We start from the raw sequence: 18691 nt of genomic DNA, 5'->3' as shown, positions 1-18691 counted from the left end.
GCAAGAGTACTTCTCAAGTTCCCATTAGTATAGAGAAATCAGCATATGCTACCTGGAAATACTTCAGGAAATGAATAGTCTAGGGGGATTCATGAGGTAATACCTGAATTGTAATGCTGTATTACACATCAATTACACTGTGATGCTGTCTTATACTTGGATAAGGTTTTACAGCATATAAAGCACACCCACGTTCATTGCTTCATTTACTTTTCATGACACTCATCTCTCTCCCTGGATATCCTCTGTTGTCCCTCAGGCAACACACTGGATGTGACCTGTGGCCACAGGGACAGCAGAACTCAGCTTTCTCTGGACACTGGACGCCTCCAGTAATGCAGACTAATGCCACAGGGGCTTTCCCATGACCACAGTGCCAGGCTGGATCATGGAATCACTGTCTTCTCTTTCTCCATGAGGAAGCCGGGATGCAGGAAGGGCAAGGGACTTAATTAAGCCAGTGGCTTTGATGTGCTCCTTGTAAATACATTCTACTTCAGAGCCCGCGGATTTTCTCGTGTATTCCTCACAACAACCCTGTGAGGAAGGTATTGTTATTCTCCCCTCTTTACAGATGAGTAAACAGAGGCGTGAGTAACTTAGGCATGATCTTTTAGCTAAGAGAGGCAAAGCTGGTTTAGATGGCAGGCAAGCTAACTGCAGAGTCTCTGTACTGACCACCGCACTCTACTCAGCACCGTCCATGATTGTGTTAGGAAGGAAACTTCTCTCACTATACTTCTGCACAGAAGAAATTTTACCTGAGAGTTCATCAGGCGAATGGTGGTTTTCGAGCCCACATCTTGTTGGAAGTTGGCTGTGGGTGCCCCATTAAACCTCAGGACTGCATCATGATCATCTATAAAGCACAAGGAAACAGAACACATCAGCAGTGATGACGATGTGAGCATCAGCAATATGCAGAGAGCTGTCTGGAGGGAGAGAGGGCAGGAGGAAGGGGAGGGGCAAGAGAATAATACATCCTAATCTTTATCTCATCCTGGTACACAGGGGACAATGATCATATTTGTATAGCGCAATCGGGTAAAGTTCACAGACAGAGGTGACCAACTCTCTGCCCAACCACTGCGAAGGCTAAAGAGGTCCATATGGTGGTGTTCCCGAAATCCACTCAATGATGCCATTGTGCCCGGGCACAGGGGCAACGTGGACAGGGCCAGTGCACGACTCATAGTGGAATCACTATTCCAGTTACCAAAGGAGCAAATCAGATTTTCTTGGTATTAACAGTAGGTCATACTTCTATCCCTGTCAGAAAAATGAAGATCCTACCATAAGCTTGGTCTAACCCACAAGTGCAAAGTACCCCATGGCATTCTGAAAAGCTTTCAGTGCACAGCAAATGAAAGAGATTCACTATGGCATCCAAGACAGCCCCTGAAGTGTCCCATTTAGGAACACGAGCCCCAGGAAGGGTCACAAACCTGGGTGGTGGCAGAGGTGGAAAAGAGGTCATAGAGCTAAACTAAACCCCATATTTTCTATTAAAATTTTAAAAAGCTCTTTGTCAGAAACAATGTCTTAAATCCAGCCAGGATCAAACAGACCATCTTTTTAAAGATCTACTCACTCCCCAGCTCTGGTTCTCTGTCCTTCTAGCTGTTTAAGTAGTGTTTGGAAGACTTGGAGAAGATTCTCTGCCTGGCAATGACCAATCTGATGGGGGAGGGAACTGATGACTTCTAAGATCCATCCTAACCCTGAGCCTCTGTGATCCTGTGAGAGCTCATCTCAAGCTTATTTTATCAAACAAACTTCGGTTCACCACTGAAATCTGCACAAGATTTGGAGGTCAGCCCAAACCTCTGTTGTTCTGTTTCTCTCTGTGCGGGTTTATTTGGGGTGGTTCTTCATGCCCAAAGGTGGCATCAGGAGAAGAGGGGTAGGAGTGGATTTTGGCTCAATGTAAGAGGATCTAATGGAAAATACCCACAGAATTAAGGAAAGAAAGTCTCCCTCTTTATTTCAATTCTAACGTATATACCAAACCTCAGGAATCTAGACATCTCATTCACAAAAACAACCCTAGCCTCAATCCCAGGACAAAATTTTTATCAAAATGGTTTAAAAGTTACATGAGATGCCCATAGTCCAAACATTATCAGATAACAGGACAGGCACACAGAACGGCAAATCGAGCAGGAAGTTTACCTTTACACAACTCAGATTGCAACAAGTTTTGTCAGAATCAGTCACTGATTTCAAAAGTGACCAGTAGTAACCACACTAGAAATGTTGATTTATCAGAAACTCCACTTGGTCAACATTCCCATTTCACAGGTGAATAAACCTGAGAGTCCCAGTAGACAAGAATGACAAGCTCAAATGGAGTCATTGAGAGTCAAAATAAAAAGACTATTTACAAAGTTGTAGGTCGAGTTTAACAAGGTAGAGATGGACAAGGAAAGGGACCATACCCCAGGCTTGGCCACAGCAGGGAACCAATCCCACCCCTACACCTAAGGCGGCAGGAGGAGCAGAGACCCCCCTGAGGAAGCCCACCTGGTGGGAACTGCGAAGGGAATCATTACCCCAGCCTCTCCTCCTCCCCTCTGACTTCCAGGCCTGGAGGGAAAAGGGGAGACACAGACAGGGCTCTCTGAAAGGGGCTGAAACTTACAGTCAAGGGAGAGAAGGAGCCTGTGGTTACAGGTTCCTTCTGCAAGGGCGGGGAGGAGGGGGACAGACACCCTGGCCTCACTCTCCTTCTTCTTCTCAGTTTTGTACCAGCGTTACTACTGTCCAGTCCCAAATCAAAGCCAGAGAGCAAGGACACCCAGTTGACACAGTCCAAATTTCTATTTCCCCGGGCACAGAGTCATAGGAAAGTGTGGAGAGTGAATTTGGTGGGGCAGATGGAGAACGCCCAGCACAGGAGGCTTGAGATAGGTCCTTGGTGTTGACCATGAGAAAGGAGAATGCTTTTATTTCTTCAATAAATACTGATAAAGCTCGTACTCTCTGTCAGACACAGTTCTACGTGCTGGAGACAATGGTTGTGAGCATGAAATCAAGGTCCTTGCCCTTAGAGACCTCGAAATCTACTGCAAGGAGGCAGACAATAGATAAGCACAACAACCCACATTCGAGATAATTACAGATTGTGATTAATACTATGGCACAAAATAATAACCTATAATGGAAAAGAATCTGAAAAAGAATATACATATATATATATATATATATATACACACACACACACACATATAACTGAATCACTTTGCTGTACATCTGAAACATTCTAAATCAACTATACTTCCATTAAAAAATAAAAATTAACAAAAAATACTATGACACGAATAAACTGAGCTGTGTAACAGAGACCCCAAGGGAATCTCCTCTAGATGGAGGGATTGTTCAGGGACTGCGTCTGAGCTGAGACCCATAGGGCATGGGAAGGGCCCAGGAAAGTAAATTCCAGCCAAAGGACACAGCAGTGTCAAGACCCCAAGGAGGGTAAGGACTTGGCTGGGGACAAGTGAGTGAAGGAAAGAAAAAATAAAAAGTGCAATGAGAGAGGTTGGCAGGAAGCAGAACATGCAGGCTGTGGAGGCCAGGTATGAAGTTTGGATTTTATTCTAAGATTTAAAAAAAAAATCAATCAAAGAAGAGAACTTTAAAACAGACCACTAAATTTGAGCTTATAATAAAAGGGATCAGATCCTTGTTTGCCAAACTGTCCTTTGTTATTGCTACTGAAAACTAAAAGACTTTCAACCTCAAATAGGTCTCCAGGAAATACCTAGGAAAATTCCACAGCTACTGGGACCCCAGAAAACAAGCCTTGAAGGGGGAAGGCTGTAGAAAACAGGGGCCTCCACTTCTCTGTAACTTAGAATTAGCAGAAAAAGATGCAAATTAGAAAAGGAAGGAATAAATGCACCACAATATGCACATGATATAACTGCATGCCTAGAAAATTCAATAGAATCAGCTTGTTAGTAAATTCATAAATACATCAAAATCTACTGTGTCGAGGTATAAGAACTCTAAACAGCTAGAAATTGTGGTGAAAGAAATTTTATCATTATTTGGACCAAACATATCTTATATTTTCCAGTTAGCTTAATGAATCATATAACCATGTATGGAAGACTACATTCTGATTCTGGTTAGGAAAACTAGATATGATACAGATCAGGTTTGGCAAACTATGGCCCACAGGCCAAATCTGACCTGCCTTGTTTTTGTAAATAAAGTTTTATTGGAACTTAGCCAGGTACATTCATTTATTACTGTCTATGGTTGATTTTGCACTAAAATAGCAGAGTCATTGTAAGAGACACTGTATGTCCTCAAAAGCAAAAATATTTACTATCTGGCCCTTTATAAGAAAAGTTTGCTCACCCCTGATATAAACAATCATGCTCTCTGAGCTGCTCAACCCAGTCTTCACTCTGCCCAAGAACTCCATCTGCCCCCAAATATGCCCAAATTCCATCCCCCACCCTTGCCTTCCATCATATGGTACATGCCTACTTCTCTTCCAGCCCTTCTCGCTGGCCCTTCAGAATTTGTATGTATGTATGTATTTATTTATCTATCTATCTTGTCACTGTTCTTTCCTTGTCCTTCAAATGTAAACTTTTTTTCTAGGTTTTCTCATCAGTCCTCTTTCCTGGGCTACAACTATCACCTTGATACAAATGACTCCTAAATCTGATCTCCCACCTTGACACTTTTTCCTGGAAGAAAATACCCAACTGCATAGATATCTATGAAGGGAAAGCCACAAACACTTCAGACTCAGCACATCCAAGATGGAACCTGTCCTCCTCCAGAAGCATGTTCCCCTGTGATACAATATAGCCTGCTCCCAAGCCAGAGACCCTGGCTCCTGCCTCTCACTCAAGGTCATTTCTAGTTAGAACCAAGTTCTGTCTCTTCTACATCATGATGCCTCTCATGTCAGACCATTTCAACCCACCTCCACTACCACTGTTCAACAGGCCTGGTGCTTCTCACTTGGATATGACGATAGTTCCTAACAGCAGAGAGGCTATACAGCAGTCCCCATGGAGAAGGGGACTCAGAGAAACGAGAAATCTCTCCAAAACACACATGATCCCATCACTCGCTTGCTCAAAAACCTTCTAGGGCTCTTCGTGGCTTAAAGAATGAAATCCAAAGTCCTTAAGACCATCAACATTCTCTAAGAAATTACCCCCAGCTACCTTTCTGACCTCATTGCTCAGCCCTCTTCACCTTGTGGGGCCCTACGTCCCAGGCAAACAGGATTATCTGTGATGCTTAAACATTCTCTGCACATTTTTCCATGCAGCCTTTGCTTCTTGCTTTTGCCTCAGTTCAGAATGCTCTTCTCCTCTCTTCCAGGGGAGCAAGTCAGAAGAGTATCAAGGGATTATTTTAACCTGAAAAGGGATTCATTCATTATTATAAAGCTACAATCACCATGAGGCGCAAGAGCAGTGATGAGGCTAAGTGTGGGCCCCTCGGAGTCAAACACCCCAGTTTCAATCCCCGTCTACCGTTAACCAGCTGCGTAAGCTCTCTGAGTGTCCGCACTTAGCTCCTGAGTAAAATGAGAGCAATAATCGTACCTACTGCGTAGGATTACTGGGAGGATTAAAAGAGCAAGGCTTGTTATGCACACAGCAGGTACACCATACATGTTACTCCTATTAATTCTAATATTTTAAAAATGTGCTATTGCTTGAAATGAATATTCAAACAAATCTAAGATACTTTACATGTATGCGTATCAAAAACAATTGAAAATGACTGTGCCCACCATTGGCTGGTTTGTGGGGCTGCTGGAGACACAACACATTGTTACACTCCCTCTGGTAAACAATTTTGTAATGGACCAAAAAAAAAAGAGCCATAAAACATATCTTACTTTGATCTTCTACCGCCACTCCTGAGGACATTTCCCCTTTGGAGGGCAGTAGTAGTCACTTAAGTGGTCTTCCCCAAAACCTCCTTAGCAGTACTATTTATAAGAGCAAACAGTTTGAAACCATTTGATATGTTCAACAGTTGGGACTAAGCTGGACAAATTCCAGGTGTAGTGGGAAGGCTGGGGCCTGTCGGGCTCAGAGGCCTTTAACAAAGGGCCTTTCCTTTCCCTCTCCTCTTTGTATTCTAAGTTCCTATTTGGTATTGTTGATGAGTCCATGGCTGAATAAAAGAATACATGAATGAATTCCTTAAAATTTTTGTTAGACTAAATGCCCAAAGGAAATAACCCTATAAAAGGCAGAACATTTGAAGTATAGCACGCAATTTTTGTTAGATCTCAGGATCAAAATCCTTCCATGGAAATACATATTTGAAATTATAACTCCAGTCTATAGAAAAAGGTTATTTTAATTAATGTTTAGTTAAATCCATAAAACTCCAACATTTTATGGAGTGCATAAAAATAAAGATTATATTTCCAATTCATGGGAGTATTAGGCTCTGCCTGAAACTGCAGCATGATTCCAGCCAGGCAGACTATAATGACTTGGGAAGAAAGAAAGAAATGTAGTTCCATTATGGATGAACAAAAACCAATTACATTTAGTTTCTAGAAAACGAAGTCCAAAAGAAACCAAAGGAGCAAAAGCAGAAGCAGAAGTTGGGGTGGAACTGGTTATCTTGGCAGCTTTTCTTCCAAAGTGCTGCCTATTTGGAAAGTTATGAAATATGATCTCACCACTTCTTTCTGCTCTAGAGAATCCAATTTGCTTCTCCTTTTCTTATTTTGAGAGCCTGTGCTTGGTTTCAGACCGTTTTTCTTGGCAGTTATATGAAGGAAATAAAAAAGGAGACACATGACCTCACCTGCTCCAGTACCTTCCAGAGCCTGACAGAAGAGCTAGGCTTCCTGTGCTTTGCTTTCTTTAGCCTGATTCATTTTGCAATCAAGGAAAACACATCCTCTCAAAATAAGGGAACGAAGGAGCTTTAGGCAAATCCATAGCTCTGTGTTGTACACATGTTTACAAATCTGGATAAACTTCCTGTCTTTTTTTTTTTGTTTATTTTTACTGAAGTATAGTTGACTTACAATGTTGTGTTCGTTTCAGGTGTACAGCACAGTGATTCAGTGAATCTTTTTCGTATTCTTTTCCCTTATAGGTTATTACAAAATATTTAGCATAGTTCCCTGTGCTATACAGAAGGTCCTTGTTGGTTATCTGTTTTATATATAATATAGTGTGTATATGTTAATCCCAAGCTCCTAATTTATCCCTAAATCTTTATTAACTGCGAAGAATTTCAAGAAAAGCAAACTGATATATTCTGGCCAGTGATTTTTAACCTTTTTTGGGGTCACAACTGAAAGCTATGGACTCTCTCTTTGGGAAAATGCAGACTGATTTACACATATACACACATGTTATACACTCCTAATGAGCACATATTTCTGCAAGTGATTTTAGGGATTTATGGACCTTCCTGAAGTTGGTCCAGAGTCCCCAATTAATTCTTTTCAAAGAGAAAACCTAAAAATTACCCAGGTAGTTGAGGCCAAAAGAGACAATTAGTCGCTAATTAATCAGTAAATTATAGGATTTCAGGACCTGAAGGAAAAGTAGAGATCTATGCTCTAAAGATTTTTAAATGTCAATGTAGTGTTTTGCTTATTGGTAGCAGTGGAACTTTCTTTTCAAACAAAATCTTCTGTGGAACACCCATATTTAAGACAGATCAAAATAAAGCCATTCTAGTTGATAGAGGTGCTGGAAGACTGGATCCCCACCCTCTCCACTGCCCCCGTGCCACCTCTGACTCCTGAAGGACAGTTGAGTAGCACTGATCTGGGCCCACTCCGCCAGTCCATGGAGCCATACTGGGACTCCTGGTCTCCAGTACTGCCCACATGCCCAGATGCTCCAAGTGAGTGAGCACTGGCTGCTCGGATAACAGTCTTAACAGCCCAGAACCCACCTATTTCTTGACCCAGTTGGGAGGACTTCAGAGATCCCGCGGATGAGACAACAGCACACCTGCCCCACGGCCCAGCCTTGGTCCTAATGTTCTCCTCAGGCAGGTAACCCTCCCATTCAGAGGTGTTGAAGGGAAAATCTGTGGCCTCTACCATCGAAACGTTCACATGGTCCCGAAGGCGGCAAAGCAGGGCCTCTGCACTGAACTGAACACCAGGCCCTGGCCCCTTGTAGGACACTTTGTACTTGTTCATGCTCACATAATTCTTCCAGATCTTTTGCAGCCTGGGGATAAGGTTTTTGGTGGAGCTGTCCTTGTTCCACACCTGGAAGGTAGCCTCCGGCTTGGCCTTGGGACCACTGAGGGCCTGGCTGCCCCTCTGGGGGTTGTGGGTGCCGCTTGAAGACACAGATTGGGAGCCAAACCTCAACACCTGGAATTCCTTGGTTTGAAGTTTAAGGGACTCATAGTAACTCCCTTTCTTCTTTTCCTTCCATACACAGATGATTGCAAACAGGAGAAAGACCAGCACACAGCAGCTGAATTTTTTCTTCAAGTTAGTGTGAGTCATAACGAAAGACATGTTCAAGGAAGCCACGCTGTCCTGAGCGGGAAAACAGGCCTAAAAAAAAAGTGAGACAAGGCAGAAAATGATGTAAAGAATATCTAAAAGTAATGACGGGCTGAGCAATGGCTTTAGAGTGACAAGAATTGAATTCCAGTCCAGGTCCATCTCCCACCAGGTCTGCAACCTTCAGCAAGTCTTAAAAAAAAAAAAAAATCACCCTCAGTTTGGGCTTGAAATGTAGAAAGTAGTGCTCAGACACTCCCATCTTCCTCTCCGAGCTGTGAGCACTTTATGGACTTGCACACCACTCCTTTGTACTCCCTGAATCTTAGTTTCCTGTTGTCTTGGTCTAGCTCCCTGACTGCTCTCTGAGCTTCTTGAGGTCAGGAATCACATTTTATACATTTGGTTTGTAGGGCCTTACACGATTTGTTCAGGGAAGGCATACATGCTTGAAAAACTAAAAGAAAAAGACAGAGCAGGCTGAGGGGTCTACATCACAAGAAGCCAAACTCCCTAAAAAGGCCCAGCCTCCTTTTAAAATTGCCAGAAAGAGACCTCTTGCCATAGACAAGTGTCATAGGTTTGTGATGCATCTCTCTAAGGCAGGGGTCCCCAAACCCCGGGCCGAGGACCGCTACTAGGAACCGGCCACACAGCAGGAGGTGAGTGGCGGGCTAGCGAGCGAAACTTCATCTGCTGCTCCCCATCGCTCCCCGTGGCTCGCATTACCGCCTGAACCAACCATCCCCACACACCCCGCCCTCCCCCTCCCATCCATGGAAAGATTGTCTTCCATGAAACTGGTCCCTGGTGCCAAAAAGGTCAGGGACCACTGCTCTAAGGGCTCTGGTGCTAGACCCCTGCGTGAGAAGAAAGCCAAGGGTCAGCTTCACAATATAACATTCAGGTTTATGGAGTTCTGCATGAGTACTAGCAAGTGGCAGGAAACTGACCCACCTCACGGTGGAAGATGGGAACTCCTGGTAAAATAGCAGATACGTGACCAATTAAGGAAATGAAAACAAAAATGCATTAAGCATACAAGAGGTTATTTCATTCAGTTTCATCATAAACCGGGGGCACTGTGATGTACAACTTCAGTGAACACTGTGTTTATAATAATCTAATATGAAGGGCATCTCCTGAGCTGTGCAGAAAGGCCCTGACCATTACCACCCATGAAGGTGCTATAATCTCGATTTTTATAAATAAGCCACCTGAGGCTCTGAGAAATTAAGAGAAATGCCTAGGATCATAGAGCTGAGTGAATGGTAGCATTGAGATTCAAATCCAAGTGCACTTGATTCCCTAATCCATGACCCTTTCACTGTATCATGTATAGGACTGCTGAAAGTTCTGGAAAATGGATATCACTAAGCAAATAGAGCCTGAACAGGCCCCTTTATATCTGGGTAAAGACCTACTTAGTTTTCCCAGAATTTATTGTGAAACTGAATGGAAAATGGAGTACTTTGAACTCAAACAATGTCTGTATCTTCTGGAAAACATTAAATTCTTCCCTAAGTATCTAGGTTTATTTACCGTAATGAGTCTAAGCAATCACCCCCAGGGTTTTGCTAACTGATTAGGAATCAATAGAACAGTAATAAATACAACATTGTAAATCAACTATACTTCAATTTAAAAAAATTCAGAAAAAAACATCTATAGTCCATTTCAATGAAGCCTGCTCCTAAGGATATCAGGGATAAAGTGGTAGGAGTACTGAACTGGGTATCACAAAACCTGGCTTCTTGTCCCCATTCTTGGTGACACTAGGCAAGCCTCTTAACCTCTCTGCACCTAAGTTTCTGTGTAGTAACCATCTCTGCCCTGTCTCATTCACTGAGTGCTGGGAAGACCAAACGAGAATGGTGTTCATGGGCTTTGAACTAGGTAAATGTAAAGGCACAGAAGGTTAGAGCAGCCCCTAGGCATGAGGGCCACTGAGGCAATGTGGGACAGCAAACGATGGTGGAGTGGAGCACTGGCCGTGGCTCATCAACCTGAACTTCAGGGCCTTCACCAAGTATAACTAAAGTATAATTATAATTGAAGTACAGTGCAGTGATAATATTAGTTACAGGTAGGAAATGTAGTGATTCGATATTTTTATAGATTATGTACCACCATTACAATATTATTGACTATAATCTCTGTGCGGTACATTACATCCCTGTGACTTATTTATTTTATAACTGGTAATTTGTACCTCAAATATCCTTTACCTATTTCTCCCATTCCACCCCCCCCCATTGTCCTTCCCTCTGGCAACCACTAGATTGTTCTCTGTGTCTGTGAGTCTGTTTCTGTTTTGTTTGGTTGGTTTTTTAGATTCCACATATAAGTGAAAACATACAGTATTTGTCTTTCTCTGTCTGACTTATTTCACTTATTTCACTTAGCATAATACCTCTTAGGTCCATCCATATCTCAAAATGCAAGATTTCATTCTTTTTTATGGCTGAGTAATATTCATTGTGTGTGTGTGTGTGTGTATATATATATATATATATATATATATATATATATATATCACATATTCTTTATCCATTCACTCAGGATGCTTCCATATCTTGGCAACTACAAATTATAAATAATTCTGCAGTGAACGTTGGAGTGCATAAATCTTTGAATTAGTGTTTTTCTAGGATAAATACCCAGGAGTGGAATTGCTGGATTGTATGGTGGCCCTATTTTTAATTTTTTAAGAAAACTCCATACTGTTTTCTGTAGTGGACACACAAATTTACATCCTCACCAACAGTGTACAAGGGTATCCTTTTCTCCACATCCTTGCCAACACTTATTTCTTGTCCTTTTGATGATAGCCATTCTGACAGGTGTGAGGTGCTATCTCATTGTGGTTTTGATTTGCATTTCCCTGATGATTAGTGGTGGTGAGCGCTTGTCTTCTTTGTCTGACATTAACTGACCATATGTGCATGGGTTTATTTCAGTCTCTCAATTCTGTTCCATTGATCTATGTGTCTGATTTTTTTTTTTTGCCAGTACCATACTGTTTTGATTACTGCAGCTTTGTAGTATAGTTGGAAGTCAGGGAGCCTACCACCTCTAGCTATGTTCTTTCTCAAAATTGTTTTGGTTATTTGGGTTCTTTTGTGGTTCAATACAAATTTTAGGATTACTTGTCCTAGATATGTGAAAAATGTCATGGGTATTCTGATAAGGATTACATTGAATCTGTAGATTGCTTTGGGTAGCATGGACATTTTAACAATATTAATTCTCCTGATCCATGAGCAAGCACAGTATATCTTTCCATTTGTTTGTGTTGTCTTCAATTTCTTTTATCAATGTCATAGTTTTCAGAGTATAGGTCTTCACCCTCTTGGTTAAATTTACTCCTAGGTGTTTTATTCTTGTGATATGATTGTAAATGGGATTCTTTTCTTGATTTCTCTTTCTGATAATTTATTATTAGTATATAGAAATGCAAGAAATTTCTGTATATTAATTTTGTAGCCTGCAACTTTACTGAACTCATTGATTAGTTCTAAGTTTTTGGTGGCATCTTTAGGGTTTCCTATACATAAAATCATGTCACCTGCCAATAGTGATAGTTTTACTTCTTCCCCTCCAATTTAGATTCCTTTTATTTCTTTTCCTTTTCTGATTGCAGTGGCTAAGACTTCCAGTACTATGCTGAATAAAAGTGATGAGAGTGGGGATCACAGAGGAAATGCTTTCAGCTTTTCATTGTTGAGTATGATATTAGCTGTGGGTTTGTCATAAATGGCCTTTATCATAATAATAATTATTATTATAAATGGGATGTTCCCTCTATACCCACTTTGTGGAGAGTTTTTATCATGAATGGATGTTAAATTTGGGCAAATGCATCTATTGAGATGATCATGTGATCTTTAGCCTTCATTTTGTTCATGAAGTATATCACATTGATTTGTGGATATTGAACCATCCTTGAATCCCTGGAATAAATCTCACTAGATCATGATGTATGATTCTTCTAATGTATTGTTAGATTCGGCTTCTAATATTTTGAAGAAGACTTTTGCATCTATGCATCAGGGATATTGGCCTGTAATTTTCTTTTTTTGTAGTGTCTTTTTTAGTTTGTGTATCAGGGTAAAGTTGGCCTCATAGAAGGAGTTTGGAAGTGTTCCCTCCTCTTCTATTTTTTTTTTTTTTGAATAGTTTGAGAAGGATAGGTATTAACTCTTCTTTAAATGTTTGGTAATTCCCCTGTGAAGCTGTCTGGTCCAGAACTAATGTTTGTTGGGTTGTTTTTTTTGTTTGATTGATTTCTGATTCAATTTCATTGCTAGAAATTGAACTGTTCAGATTTTCTATTTCTTCCTGATTCAGTCTTGGAATACTTTATGTTTCTAGGAATTTATACATCTCTTATAGGTTGTCCAATTTGTTGGTATATAATTGTTCAAAGTATTCTGATTGTATTTGTGACATTGGTTGTAACTTGTCTATCATTTCTGATTTTATTCAATTGGGCCCTCTCTCTTTTTTTCTTAATAAGCCTAGCTCAAGTTTTGTCAATTATATTTATCTTTGCAAAGGACCAGCTCTTCGTTTCATTGATCATTTCTATGATTTTTTAGTCTCTATTTCATTTATTTTTCCTCTGATCTTTATCATTTCCTTCCTTCTACTAACTTTGAGCTTTGTTCTTCTTTTTGTGATTCCTCCGGGTGTAAAGTTAGGTTGTTTATTTGAGATGTTTCTTATTTCTTGAGGTATGCCTGTATCACTATAAACTTCCCTCTTAGAACTCCTTTTGCTGCATCCCATAGATTTTGGATTATTATGTTTCTATTGACACTCATCTCAAGGTACCTTTTTATTTCTTCTTTGATTTCTTCATTGACCCATTGGTTTTTAGTAGCATGTTGTTCAGTCTTTATATATTTGTGTTTTTCCAGTCTTCTTCCTGCAATTGATTTCCAGTTTCATACCACTGTTTGAAAAGATGTTTGATATGATTTCAGTCTTCTTAAATTCATTGAAATTTGTTCTGTGGACTAGCAAGTAATCTACCCTGGAGAATGTTCCATGTGCACTTTAAAAGAATGTGTATTCTGCTGTTTTGGGATGCAATGTTCTATTGATATCTATTAAGTCCATTTGGCCTAATGTGTTTTAAGGCCAATGTTTCTTTATTGATTCTCTATCTGGATAATCTATCCATTGATGTAAGTGGGGTATTAAAACCCCCTACTATTATTGTGTTACTGTCAATTTCTCCCTTTAGGTTTATTGATATTTGCTTTAAGAATTTAGGTGTTCCTATCTTTACAAATGTTATGTCCTCTTCTGAGACTGACCCCTTTATCATTATGTAATGCCCTTCTTTGTCTTTTGTTATAATTTTTGTTTTAAAGTCTATTTTGTCTGATATGAGTATTGTTACCCCAGATTTCTTTCCATTTCCTTTTGCATGGAATATCATTTTCCATCCTTTCATTTTCAGTCTGTGTGTCTTAATTCTGAAGTGAGTCTCTTGTAGGCAGCATATATATATGCCTTTTTTTTAATCCATTTGGCTTCCCTATGTCGTTTGACTGAGGTATTTAGTCCATTTACATTTAAAGTGATTATTGATAGCTGTGTACTTATTTCCATTGTTACTGTTCCAAGTTGTTTTTGTAGTTCTTCTCTGTTCTTTTCTTCTTCTTTTAGTCTCTTCTCTTGTGGTTTGATGCTTTTCTTTGGTGCTGTTTCTTTTTTTTTCTCTCTTTTTTTTTATGTGTGGTGTGTGTGTGTGTGTATCTACTGTAAGTTTTGTTTTATGGTTACCATGAAGTTCACATATATTTATATATAGATAGATACATAGATATAGATTTATTTTAATCTGGTAGTCATTTAATTTTCAATATATTCTAAAAGCTCTGTTTTTTACTGTCCAATATTTCATATTTTTGACATCATATTTTACATCTTTTGTGTATCCCTTAACTATTATTGCAGTTACAGTTGATTTTACAAATTTTGTCTTTTAACCTTTATACTAGATTTTCAAGTAGTTGATCCATTGCCTTTTCTATATATTGCCTTTACCAGTGAGATTTTCTTCCTTCATATATTTTTTTATTTCTTGCTATAACCTTACTTTTTCACTTAAAGAAGGTGTTCACTTAACATACCTTGTAAGGCCAGTTTAGTGGTGATGACCTCTTTTACATTTTTGTTTGTCTGGGAAACTCTTTATCTCTTCTCCAATTCTGAATGACAACCTTGCCGGGTAGAGTATCTTTGGTTGTAGGGTTTTTTCTTTCAGCACTTTACATATATCATGCCACTCCTTTCTAGCCTGCAAAGTTTCTGCTGAAAAATCAGTTGACAGTATTAAGGGGGTTCCCTTGTATGTTACTCTTCATTTTCCTCTTGCTGCCTTCAAAATTCTCTCTTTGTCTTTAATTTTTCCCTTTTAATTATGACCTCGTGATATGTAACCTATAACGGAATAAAATCTGAAAAAAATTAACTAAATCACTTTGCTATACACTTGATTTACAATATTGTATTAGTTTCAACTATATTTCAATTAAAATTTTTAAAAAGTAATAAATCTCTATTGCAGTGTGAAAAAAATATATGTTGTGATATGGATCTTTTGGGGTTCATTTTGTTTGGGACTCTCTATTCTTCCTGGACCTGGATATCTGTTTCTTTCCCCAGGTTAGTAAAGTTTTCAGCCATTATTTCATCAAATATTTTTTTTCTACCCCTTTTCCCCTCTCTTATCCTTCTGGGACCCCTATAATACAAATGTTAGTATGCTTGATGTTGCCCAGAGCTCCAGTAAACAATTCTCAATTTTTTAAATTCTTTTTTCTTTTTGATGCTCTGATTGGGTGATTTCCACTATTCTGTCTTCCAGATCATTTACGTGTTCTGTATCACCTAATCTGCTGCTGATTCCCTCTAGTGTATTTTTTTTTCATTTCAGTTATTGTATTATTCATCTGTGACTGGTTATTTTTTATATTTTCTAATTCTTTGCTGAAGTTCTCATATTCCTCTATTCTCCTGAGTTTGGTGAGCATATTTATGACCCTTGCTTTGAACTCTGTATGGTGTATGAGGTAAATTACAATTACTTATGTTGGTTTCTTTTTTTTTTTTTCTGGGGCTTTATCTTGTTTTTCATTTGGAACATATCTGTCCCCAGGATGCACCAGCGGCCGCCATCCTGGGAAGTGCTGGAACTGCAGGGGCTAGAGTTACAGCCTGGTGTGGGCCAGGACTTCTCCCAGGGTTCACCAGGGGCTGCCACCTCGGCAAATGGGGGACAGTTGGAGGAGCCACGTACAGGCTGAGGGTTAGCCTGGGGTGTGCTGGTGTGGTCTTGGCTGGCTGGCTAGAATGTCAAGTGCTTTTCAATCCACTGCCTCTGCACTGGGACTGGGAGCAAGTAAGTTTGTGCACAAGCTCTTTAAGAGCATAGTCTCAGTTTCCTACAGCCCTCCAGCTCGCCCAGTCATAAGTTTGAGAATGAGTTAAGGGGGCTTATCTTCCTGGTGCTGGTCCCCAGGGCTGGGGCCCCCAATGTGGGGCTTGAACCCTTTGCTCTTAGGAAGGACCTCCAAGTTTGTGATACCCTCTTCCTCTGTGGGTCACTTGCCAGAGGTATTGGTCCTGACTGGATCGTGTCTCTGCCCCCTCCTACCCACCTTGGTGTGTTTTTTTCTTTATATCCTTAATTGTATAAGGGCTATTCTGCTAGTCTTCAGGTCGTTCTCAGAGAAAGTTGTTCTATATGTAGTTGTAGTTTTGCTGTGACTGTGGGAGGAGGTGAGCTCAGGGTCCTCCTACTCCACCATCTTGATCCCACCTCACTGAGACTCTAATTTAAGCACCAAACAGTGCTTCCTACCACCACAGACCTCGGGAACCAGTGACTCTAGGAGGATGGGTGCTTACCTTGGGCCACCAAAGTTTTGGAAGTGACGAAATGTACACAGAGGGAGAATTCAAACATAAGATGAAATGGGGCAGGCGCTTGTTGCATCATCAGAAACCTAAGCAATTCAATTTCCCCAGACACCCAACACAGCTAATCATAGGACACTAAGACAGCTGAGGAAAAACTAGAAAAGAAGGGAAAGTAGCATTTGAGAAGTGCCTACTATATGGTAGGCACTCTACCTGCTTTATCTCATTTAATTTTTACTATACCACTATGGGATAGGTATTAACAGCCCCTCTTGAGAAAATGAGGAAACAGGCTTAGCAAGGATACAGGGCTTCTCGGAAGTCAATAGCTAATCAGTGCTAGAACCAGGATTCCAACCCAGGTCTATCTGACTAAAAGTCCATGGTCTTTGGACTAAAGAAGGCATTGTGAAAAAGCACAGTGGATAGTCAGTGTTGACCAACTAGGACTCAGAAATCAGGATCTCTAGTGACACAACTGCTGGAAAGTCACAGAATAAACACCCTCACTATCAGCACTGACACTACTAATGTGCACTGTTTTACCAGTCAGGCAACCCTTTCACAGCAATTAGGTTTATGAGACCCAGTATAACCCTGTGAGATGAGCAGAGAAAATTTTATTAGTTCCACTTACAACTGAAGAAACTACAGTTTTGTAAATATAGATAATTTTCAAAGCTTCATGAGTGATTTGGAAATGGTGGAGTTGGGACTTAACTTTTATGTGTATGAGTGAAATAAGTCAGGAGGTAGGGAGGTGGCGCCTGGTTCACTGTCTCACTGGGCTGAGGCTCAGAGGGGTTTGTGTTCGACTTCCTGCCAGCACCCACTCTCCAAGGTTGAGTTTCCCAGGAAAGAAGAATTCCCCAAACCTTCAACCATAACACAGTCTTACAACTTTAAGAAAGCCTCAGCCTTCAAGGCCAGTGCTCTGTCGTGAGTGCCTCAGGGCACTCGTGTGAAACCTCGTGTCAAGGCTCCCAATTCTCTTGGCCACCACCCTCTGGTGAGGTTCCAAGTCTACCAGCTGGCTGGAGCTTCTGGTCATAGGCACTTAGAGCTTCACTCTCATCTCTCAAGCTGCTCTAGAGAGACAAGGACTTGAAGAAGTTTCATCTAAGCAGCCCAAACTGAAGGAAAGGAGTAGTAAATATTTCTCCCCAGATTCTTTGGGAAATCAGTCCAAGTTTTTAATTTCCCAATCACATCCCAGATTGCCTTCTTAAGCCTCTAGGACTCTGCACTGCTGTAATCTCCCCCCTTGTCCATTTGCCTGGCAACCAGACAGAATTACCTTTCTGCTTCTGGCCTCCTGTGGAGCCTACCTCCCCTTCTTGTTCTCCCAGCAAGAACAGCAGCACTGTTCTTGCTCCCTGCTGCTTGCCTCTAGTGTTTAGTAATGCTTGCTTTCATGCTGACCCCCTGCTAGAGGGAAACTCCTCCTGGTTCATTTCTGACACTCCAGTGCCTGGCACCATGCCTGGAACACAGTGGGTATTCAATAAAGGGTTCTTGAATTGATGGGACTGTATCAACGAACACTTACGAGCTCACTAGGCTTCTAGAAGAATAAGTAACAACTCGCATTATCACCTACAGAGAACAAGCCAACACTGAACCAACAGAAAGAAAAATCCCAGTCAAAGTAGGGCTCCCGCCCTAGGCTACTCATCACTGGATGCCCAGTAGCAAATGCAGGGCTTGGCCATAGTAGGTGCTTTAAAAAGCTAGACTGAATTACAGGATAACTTTAAATCTTATATTTATAGTTTATAGAAATAGGCAAAATAGGCAAATCACTTATCTCCACCCCTCATTGACTAAGGACTAAAAAAAAAAAGAAGAAGAAAACAGCAAAGTTGTAGCCAGACCTTCAGCCCCTCTGTGGCTCCTCACCAGTGCACTCTGCCGTGCCAATCCCAAATAGAAAATGGACCCCGGTGCTGCCTCCATATCCCACACCTCCAGGTGTTCCTTACCTGCTTCTGGCTAATCCCCCTGGGGCTGCAGGCCCTCCAGGTCCTCAGGAACCAGCACTATTCCCCATGGGAGGAATGTTTGCTTTATTGGGTCTGGAGGCCAAGGCTCATTTTTCTCAGGATGATCAAAAAGCATCTACAAAGGAGAAAAAAAAAAAAAAAAAGATGAGTTAAGTACCGTTTTCCAGCAGGGGCAGAGTTAAAGATTAACAAGATAGACAGGGACGTCTGCTACACGCCCCGGAAGTCCCAAGAGCTCAGAAAAAGAGAGACAAAAGCC

At 40.9% G+C, this 18691-nt stretch overlaps 1 protein-coding gene across 7 annotated transcripts in view; it reads right to left on the bottom strand.

Moving 5' to 3' along the window:
• The window catches only part of ST6GAL1 (ST6 beta-galactoside alpha-2,6-sialyltransferase 1), a 152087-nt gene that overhangs the window by 33291 nt on the left and 100105 nt on the right, over nucleotides 1–18691 (bottom strand). For 5 of the 7 annotated variants that reach the window (XM_081234324.1, XM_081234323.1, XM_081234325.1 and 2 more), the window contains 3 exons: nucleotides 18412–18547; nucleotides 7921–8542; nucleotides 762–859 (listed from right to left, as the gene is read on the bottom strand). In XM_081234324.1, coding sequence (XP_081090450.1) covers nucleotides 762–859; nucleotides 7921–8503 — 681 coding nt within the window. In that variant the 5' untranslated portion in view covers nucleotides 8504–8542; nucleotides 18412–18547. The other 2 variants (XM_081234328.1, XM_081234329.1) reach the window with 2 other exon arrangements.

Source organism: Mesoplodon bidens (assembly GCF_964165515.1).
Source record: "Mesoplodon bidens genome assembly, chromosome: 5".
NCBI classification, from domain to species: domain Eukaryota; kingdom Metazoa; phylum Chordata; class Mammalia; order Artiodactyla; family Ziphiidae; genus Mesoplodon; species Mesoplodon bidens.
Note: the sequence above shows the minus strand (reverse complement) of the source record. Positions and strands in the feature narration are given on the sequence as shown.